Source organism: Myiozetetes cayanensis, unplaced genomic scaffold (genome assembly GCF_022539395.1).
Source record: "Myiozetetes cayanensis isolate MyiCay16 unplaced genomic scaffold, myiCay2020 scf5-8, whole genome shotgun sequence".
NCBI lineage: Eukaryota > Metazoa > Chordata > Aves > Passeriformes > Tyrannidae > Myiozetetes > Myiozetetes cayanensis.
In genome coordinates this window covers 27,019,492-27,028,563 of record NW_026087742.1, presented here as the reverse complement: position 1 = coordinate 27,028,563, position 9,072 = coordinate 27,019,492, and the positions used below count along the sequence as shown (strand labels likewise).

The 9,072-nt window shown below is 49.9% G+C and overlaps 1 protein-coding gene across 1 annotated transcript; it reads right to left on the bottom strand.

The window, feature by feature from the left end:
- Positions 1 to 256: 256 nt before the first annotated feature.
- Positions 257 to 6,047, bottom strand: LAG3 (lymphocyte activating 3). The gene is given in 9 exon segments (XM_050332007.1): positions 257 to 841; positions 3,211 to 3,326; positions 3,598 to 3,852; positions 3,855 to 3,887; positions 4,237 to 4,530; positions 4,700 to 4,957; positions 5,230 to 5,456; positions 5,618 to 5,789; positions 5,993 to 6,047. Coding segments are annotated over 9 exon segments (1,518 nt in total). The 3' UTR covers positions 257 to 733.
- Between the last annotated feature and the right edge of the window lie 3,025 nt (positions 6,048 to 9,072).

Genomic DNA, 9,072 nt, shown 5'->3' with positions numbered 1-9,072 from the left:
TGTGATTCTTTCTTCTCTAGTGGCATTTAATTTCCCCTTCCCTGCTGTGAAAATGTCAGAAACGAACAGGCAACTTCAGTAAAACAGAACTGAAAGAGAATGAGAAAGAGAAGGCAGCAAAGGCCTTAGAAATGGCTTCACACAGGCAGAGGTACACCCAGCACTGTCAAATAGGCATAATCCTCCATAAGCACACACAGGGACCAGCGGGTTTTTTTGTCACATAGATTTATTTTCAGTTCTAAAATGAGTTTCTAATAAGTTAAAATGCTCAAACTGTGCAACAGGGCAGTGATCAGGGCAGTGCAGGCAGAGGGAGAAGAAACAGAGCAAGGGGGGGCAGAAAGCACCATCAGGTTGCAGGAAAGATAGATTGCAGCCATCTCCTGCGTCCTGGTGTTCCACCAGAGAAAGGTTGTGAAAGGAGCCATGGAGGAGGGGCAAAGAGTGGGCAGAGATGTGGCACTGAAGCAGGCAATAGCTACTGGCTCAAATGCTCCCAATAGCTCCAAAGTATCTGTGCTGCTGGCCACCTTACTGCAGCGGTGAGGCTCGCCTTGCCCTGGAAGGCAGCTCCCAGCCCTCCTGCAGGTGCAGAGCTCCCAAGGCCTTCTGCATTGTTCATGCCGTCCCTCGACCTCCCTGACAGGTCTGCATGGTGCCCATCTCTCTGCAGCATGGCACACAGAGTTTCATCCTCCCACGCAGACTAGCCCCGGTGTCCCTGCTCCTGTCAGCACTCAGTTTGTTGGATCTTCCCTTTCTGGTTTTCTTTCATTGACTTCCATGGCCCAGGGACTGCAAACATCCCTTCCAGTGCCGGGAAGGCAGGAGTCTGTGCCTGAAAGGGAAAAAAGGGGCAACATCAGGTATGAGAGGGAGATTGAATGGCATGGCAGACTGGGCTTCTCCTTGCCATGGAAAACGTGGTCCTATTGCTTGCAACCATAAGGCTCTCATTCCCTCCTAGAGCCAGGGAAGAAGCCATTCTCTGAGACCTGCAGTTTCTTCTGGGGAATGCTGTCCCAACACGATCCTCTGTGGTGTCATGGGCATAAGGAATAACAAAGACAAGACGTGCTTAAGGGAGAGCAAAGAGTGATCCGGGCAGTGGTCAGGCCAATGTCAGGTTTGAAGGTATGCCAGATTTTACAACACCTTTTCAGAGAGAAGTAGTAAAGGCATGAAGGCTTGTGCAAAATGATATAAGAACAAATTAAAGACGGAAACACTTTCACAAGTGACTTTCTAGACAATGCAAAAGACGAAGATCTCGGGGCTTCTGACAGGGTAAAAGTATAGGGCAACACACAGACAATCCGTATGGCAAGAAGGATGAGATTAGCTGCAGAATAGCATGGTAGGTGTAATCCCAGCTAAGAAGAAGGGACTGGGATTTTGCTGGCATGTTTCTGTCAGGCTGTAGGGAAATGATAAGCACAAACCTTCAAAGATCAGTCATTATTGGCACAGAGAGTGTGAAAGTGCTAATGAGTTAGGTAGCTGATAAAGTTGAGGAGCCTCATTTGGAAGAAAGAGGATGAAAATGTCACAGAAGACCCAGATATTTTAGGAGAACAGAGCACTAAGCTGAGTGACAGGGTGAATGAAATGCAACAATACCAATGGCACGTTGATAGGCTCAGGGGATCGGAATAAGAATTCCTAATGTGTGGGCAACAGCCCATCGAGTGCACATGATACACTGCGGTGAGCATCCGGTGTCCAGCTAATGCAAGGAGAGCAAATGTAATCTCAGAGGATGCCAGCAGAGAGAGGGAGAGAACCAGAGAAGAGCTGGTGCCTTTGCTTGAGGCACCTCATCTGCACTCTGGCGGAGGATGATCCCAGCAGGGAGTCTGTGCAGAGAAGGGCATGAATCACAGAATCACCGGATGTTGGTGTTGGAATGGAGCTCTGGGCATGATTCAGTCCAAATGCCCTGATAGAGCAGGGCCACCCAGAGCTGGTTGGGGATCACCTGTGGATGGAGGCCCTGTGCTGCAACACAGCAAAGCACAGCCATGAGGGCATATGCAAATGTTTTGGGGTGGTAAATATCCTGGCTGCATGAGAGTTTAACTAAGAGCTGGACACCCAGATGTCCTATTTCCTGCTAGCTGAGGCCTTAGAGTTACACTGCCAAGGGATTTCTCCCAAGGTTTTTGGCCAGAAAGAGTGATTCTGATCATCTTGTCCTGGACTTGCACAGTCCAGAGAGTTGCCCAGAAACTGTAGATTTCTGCCTCAGACTATCCTTTACCATCAGTGCCGATTAAGGATGAATAATGAAGAATCTGTCACGAGCTGCTCTAGTGGTACCCAGAGTGGTTTTTTAAAAATTCTGACCTTGATTTTGTTTCAATGCTGCTTGTCTTCAGCTCCAGCCACTGGGACTTGCTAAGACTTTTCATCAATGCTAACACATCCTTTGTGTTCAACTCAAGACAGTTCCAAGGCTCCCAGCTCTTTCACTGGGGACAAGCTCTTCTGAACTTAGATCGCTCCAACCCCCCAGCCCCTTCTACACTAAAGGGGATTTTCACTGTGGAGCCTTTCCAAGAAGTTAAACAGAAGGCAACTACATCACAGCTACACTCGACAGGTGTCTCTTGTCAGCAAAAGGAAACCTTGAAGGATGAATTTGCCGTGTAATTAATTTACAGAGCAACAGTATGAAAACTGCAGAGAAATGGTCTGACTTGTTTGCACAGCTTTTTTTCCAGGGACATGCTTGGGAACCATTAGCTCTAGCCTGGTCTTTGGTAGAGTTTTCAGACAACAAGATACTGGAACAAGCTGAGCAAACGAAGGTCAGTAAGCTGCCAGAAGCAGAGGCTGAGGTGTGAGGGCTGAGCCAGCAACAACAGCCCTGCATTGAGATCTGTGTCTGGGCACCAGTAGGCATTTATATAGAACTGTTTTATATGGAGACTGTTACATTAAGGTGTCCAGATAAGGAATAAGAGAGACAACATCTACAAAAGCCTGGAAATTAACCCTTCTCTAGTACAGTGTGGCTTAATCTCTGGGAGAGTAAACATGAAGATTTTCCAAGGCTGGGCTGTGGTTGTCTCTTAGGAGGTTTCATCCCTGTAGGTGTCTGACCTGTCTCCAGACAAATACCATGGTTAGCCAGAGCTGCCCAGTAAGGTCAAATAAGGGTTGATGTACAGGAAAAATAACAGAAATGGGGTGATGGACACTTACCCTTTTCTGTAGGGCCAGAGCCACAACACAGACAGCAAGCAGAAGGAAGAGGGTGAGTGTCAGCCCAAAAGTAATCTGCCCACTGAAGATAGCAGGAGGGCTGGAGACCTGGGCACCTGTGAGGAGGAACCACAGTTAGGAAGGGAGAGAAGGTTGATTTTGCACTGGGGCACGGCTGGGACTGCACAAAAATGGGGAAAATGAGAAAGAGTGCAGGGAACTGGAAGGAGCAACATAATGAACTGGTGAGAGCTAAGACACGATGACAAGAAGATGGGATCCAAGTGGTCCAAGGGGAGAAGGAAAGGGTGAAGGTGAGAGAGGAAAGGCACCAAGGAACTGAATATGGCAAGAAGAGGTTGGTTACAAATACGTGGGGGACAGTACCTGTGATCTGCAGCTCATACTCCACTGCTCCCAGCTGGCCTTCTGGGCCATATACGCTGCATTCCCATGTGCCCGTATCCTTTTGTGACACTTTGGGTATTTCCAAGGTAGGTCCCGTGGGGGCACTGTGGCCCTCCAGGTTTTGGGGTGTGGCCACAGCCAGCTTGCTGTTAGTGGTGACTGAGCCAAGGTGCTTCCACTGGAAACGTTCATGTCCCAAGGAGTGTGTGAGGCTGCAGATGAGCAGCAAACGACTCCCTCAGAAACTGGCCCTTGGATGCTTGGAGTCACTGCAGCAAAGGAAAAAAACCCAAAACCCTCAGTAAAAACTACAAACAGGTCTACATCTCTTCCTCATCCGTCCTTCTTCTATTACATCCCTTATTTATTACTTCCTCTAATTTATTTTCTTTGTCTTCCTCAGTTTTAAGAGGAACAATTAGGTCACCAAGGAAAACCAATTTCAGCAGAGTCCAGTGCAGTGCAATGCCCTCAACAGAGACTGTGTTTCCCACCCCGAGGTGGGAACCCATGATCAGGAGCTACCCATGCTCACTGCACTGACATGTGGGAGGTTTATCTGTAAGCACTGGGGGACCCCAGAGGGGTAAGAAATCACCTCCCTGTCTCTCCTCTCACCTGTAACCACTGCCAAGGTCACCTCCCTGCTGATTGTTTTGTGGCCCACAGAGACGGCACAGAGGTACTGCCCTGCATCACCCGGCCCCACCACAGGGAGATGCAGGGGGAAGTTTCTGCTACTCAGATTCGGGGAGATATCCCAGTCTTGCAAGTGTCCTCCTGCGAGGTGGCTCCAGTGGGCTGTCACCACGTTCATCTGAAAGGAACTGGGAAGGTAGCTCAGGCTGCACGGTAGATGGGCTGCAGAGCCAGCTGCAGCATAGACCACAGGGTTGGTTGGGCCATCAAAACCTGAGCCAGAGAAAGAGCACAGTGGGTGATGGTGGCTGGAAAGATGGGAGATGACTGACCTGGGAAGTGAGGACAGGGTGGGAGATGGGAAGCTGGAGCTATTGGTGTTAGTCACATCAAAGGGATAAGCTTGGGGATGCTAGAATATGAACACAGAGGTTGAAGTTACCTAGAATTTGCAGGTTGTACGTGGCAGAAATGATCTCGTTATCAGAGTATCGAAGCTGGCAGCGCCAGGAGCCCGCATCACTCATGGATGGCCGTAGGATGGAGAGAGCCCCAGGCAAGGAGCAGAAGGTCCTGGAGGTGAGGCCCAGGTGCCCGTTATGGAACCAACATGTCTCCACAAGGCTGGCCCGGTAGCTGGAGTTGCAGCTCATCAAGAGCTGTTCATTTTCTACCACAGGATCAGGTGGACTGAGGGTTACTGCAAAAAAACCAAAGTGTTGGGGTGGGGGGTGAGCTAAGATCACAGGGGAACTACCAACCCAACCCTTTGTGTCCCCCTGTCCTAGCCTTGTCCCACAGGCAGGCATCCCTCCAAAGTGGAGAGCAGACAGCAGGAAGCTGTGTGCTTTCAGGAGGATGCTGCCTGTACTCTAACCTGCCCAGCCAAACACAGCATCCCCACCCCGTTCCACCTTCACAACCTTCCCGGTCCTAAAATCAACATCCTCTGGGTTTCCCATCTTCTCCTACCTGTAATCACCCCCAGCTCCACGTGGCAAGTGTGGACCTCCGAGTTGTATTTCACCCATGCCTCATAGAGCCCAGCGTCCTCACTCCGGACGGGGTCAATCCGCAGGGAGAAATTGCCATTGCGCAAAGCAGAGTCCTGGAGTGACACCCGGGGCTTCATGAGCAGTGCTGTCTTCTGGAGGCCCGAGTACCCCACCTCCAGTACCCCATGTGGCTCCTGGTGGACACTGGAAATGGGACAAGTGAGCTGCTCATCCCAGAGGATAAGGTGAGATCAAGGGAGGGGGCAGGAAGGAGGGAAGATGGGGAAAGAGAAAAGGGGCTCAAAGTGTCTCCCACCTTCCCAGTCCCCCTAGAAGGAGTGAAATTTCTTTTGACGCTGACATACCTTCCCCCATGCCTCTTCCACAGCACAGATGTCTTGTCAGGCAGCTGCTTCAAGCTCTTTCTCATTTTTCTGGGGCTCAAGTGGCAGGGCAGCACAGCTGAACTCCCCTCTCTGACCCACATTTTCTGCTCCCTGCTTTCCCCCTCCGCTAATCCTGCTAGGATGTGACCAGCTGTAACACAAGATGAAGAGCTGAGCAAAGAGTGGGGATGCCACGTTTGCCAGGGCAGGTTAGAGAGCAGGGCAATATCTGGCCATCTTTGTTGGATTGGAAGGGCACAAACTCTCCCTTCCAGCCTTGTCAGGGACCAAGTAACATCCAGGCTCAGCTCACTGAGCTACTCTGCCCTCCCCAATAGGTTCAGCCCCTCTTACCACTGAAAGCCAGCAGGGCAAAGGTGAGGAGCAGCACCAGGGACACCGGCCTCATGGTGGCATCCAGGAAAGGCAAGGGGCTGTGTCCCACTTGGGTCCGTGCTTGACAAGGTCCAAAGCTTGAAGAGATCAGCAAAAATGAGGCATGGGCAAAGAAGGTGCTAGAAGTGGGTGGGTGAGCGAAGAGAGGTCAGTGGGATGTGCTTGCTCTCATGCCCTCTCTCTCTCTCTCTCTCTCTCTGATCAAAGCATTTCCCTAAATGCCCTTATATTGCAGGTGGGCAGCAAACTTCCTCGTATCACTAAGAAGATGCGTCACGACCAAGAAACCAGTATAAGCCTGAGGCACGTGAGAGCAGAGGAGGGAGGGACCAGAGACACAGCTGTAAGCATCTTTTAGTGGAAATTCTTTGAGTCGCTGTTGTTTTTCTTGCAAATTTCGCTTCTACATAGCCAGTGGAAAAAGTGTAGAAGACACTTCCCAGCAAGTACCCTTCATGTTTTTCTTTCATCTCTTACCTTTTTTGGTTTGATCTTTCCGTCTCTTACAGCTTCTCTTTAATTGTTTCAGGGCTTTCAAGAACATGCTGGTCCTTATTTCTGCAGCTATTTCTTTTTGTTTGGTTCCCTCCCCCCCCCTTAATTTTCTTTTTCTTTCCTTCTTTAATCCTCCAAATGTGCTAATTTCTTGGCTTTTTTCTCATTGGTCAGTTCGCAGGCAGCATGAGGAAAGGGTCTATGGTGAGCTTCAAACAAGGCACATATGACTCCTCAATCTAGAGTCCAGGGCCAATATGGGACAAAGCCCAGGTGATCCCAGGAGATAGAGGAAGAGCATCCAGAAGAAGCAATCAGAACTGAAAAGAGGGGCTGAATACTGTGGCACTACTAGGGGTTTGACGAGGGGACCCTCCTCCACCAGCAGTTCTGGGAAAACCCACTCGAGCTCATGCACAGAGGGGGCTGAACCTAGCTCCCATCGAGCTGCTGACCTTTGCACAGGACAATACATTTCCATCCATGTGCCTCATCCTGGGGCCCATTTTGTCTCAGAGAACCCCCACTGTTGAGGTTCACACTTTCCAGCAGCCCACTGCTCTGACTCTTTCAGACTTAATCAGCCCTTCGTGACAAGTGTCAGACACCCAAGCCCCTCGCTGGCTCATTCCCCAAGTGTTGGGGCTTTTCCTCCATCTGGGGGAAGGGAGGTGACTCATAGTGGCCAGTTCTTGACTGTGGAAGGATCCTTGCTTGCTCTCTAGTTTTCCTCAGCTGGGTGGTGAAGGTGGAGGATAAAAGAGAGCCAGTGCTATGCCTCACTTCAGCAGACCCCTGTTGTAGTGACAGCTCTCATCTCTATCATCACACATGGCTCTCCAGCCTCCTGAGGAGTGGGATTGGTGTACAGGTGCAACCTCATGTGCCTCCATGTCTCCGAGGGACTGCTTTGTGGTGGTCCCACATGCCCTCTTGTGGAACCCAGTCCATGGGATCGCATGAGAGAGAAAGAAGGAGAGAAGACAGGGGAGAACTTATGACAATTGTCAGGAGGTGTTTTTTTTCCCTACCGTTCAAGAAAAACAGTTTGTGGTGACCAGTTCAAGTAGAAAGCATCAACCTCTTCTTTCCCTTGAATCAGCAGTGCAAAATGGTGTGAGTGTGTGGGTGAAGGTGAGAGAGAGAGAAGGGAGTTGGAACCGTGGTGGAGAGACACATATATTTCTGCAGTCCAGCATAATCTGCTCCCCCTCTCCTGGCTTCACTTGAGGGGCACACCAAGCTCACTGCTCTCCCCTTCCATCTCGACTCTCTCTGCACCTGTAGCCTTGGCACCCTGGCACTATTCCAAACTAGCCCTCAAAACTACTTTTAAAGGAATCCATGCTCTAGGAAGTGCTTGTCCCTTGTAAGAACCAGCAAAGCAGAGGATGTAGTCCTATCCTGCTACAGCTTCCCAAGAGGTGGTCACAAGAGGCTGATGGAGAGCCCAGGAAAATGACAGGAGCCGCCTGGCACTGGCACTGTAGGGGGGTTGTTTGGGGCCGAGGGGTTATTATGCTGAGTGAGCATGTTGTAAAAGGAAGGTTTTAGAGGCACTGTTTTACTCAGCACCAGGCTATCTTTAGCAAAGACACTGTGACGTTTCTCTCTAACGACCCATTTTAAATGCTGACTCCCTCGAATGGCATTTTCGTCATCTCCCAGAACAGGACCCCGCCGCAGAGATAACAGTGACTGGAGAGAGATCAGCACAGGGACATCTTCTCAGAACTGCCAGCGTGGGTGCCCTGGGCAGAGAGGCTGACAGGGACGTGTGGGACCCTGGCAGAGACATGGGGAATGAGTGGCAGGCTGCAACAGGAGTAGCCAAGGGCAGGGATATGGAAGCCCAGCTCACTAAATGCTCCTTTGTCCGTGTTAGGCATTAGTAGCTTCAGCCAGGTTCCAGACTTAACCGCAGCAGTCATCTTGTGCACAACCTTAATACATTGCTCTTCTTGTCTCTCTTGGCATGTCTTATGGATGCAAACTACACTCACCAAGAAAAATAGGAATAGAAAACACTGTTCTGCAGTATCACTGAGTTAGTCTTGCTGAAGGAATTTTCCATTGCATTTCCAGATTTCTGTAATACCATGTTTTTCTCTGAGTGATTCCACTATCATGTTTTGGTCCTTGCACCATCCATTCTGAAAGCAGTCATAGTCTTCCACTTTATGCTGACTTTCTCAGGTGCTCTAGAATTTATTTGCAGACTTTAGCTGATCTTGGAAACCACGTCATGACTTGAAGACTGGGTTATCAGCTTGTCTGGGTGTTCCTGAGATAGAGTGCTTGCCAGAAGGACCTCATGTTAAACATCCTGATTGCTGTTTGTCCAGAGCTAAAGCAAACACAGCAAGCAAAACCAAGTCCCTTACTAATGGGAGATAACTAATAACTTCATGGCAAGGAACTGTAAACAAAAATCAGCCACACCTGGGGAAACAGAAGGGAAGGTCTGGCAAGGATGTGGTGTGAGCAAGAGCTGCTGGGCAGGTTGGTACCCAACAAGTGCCTGCACAGGCAACAGGGTTTTC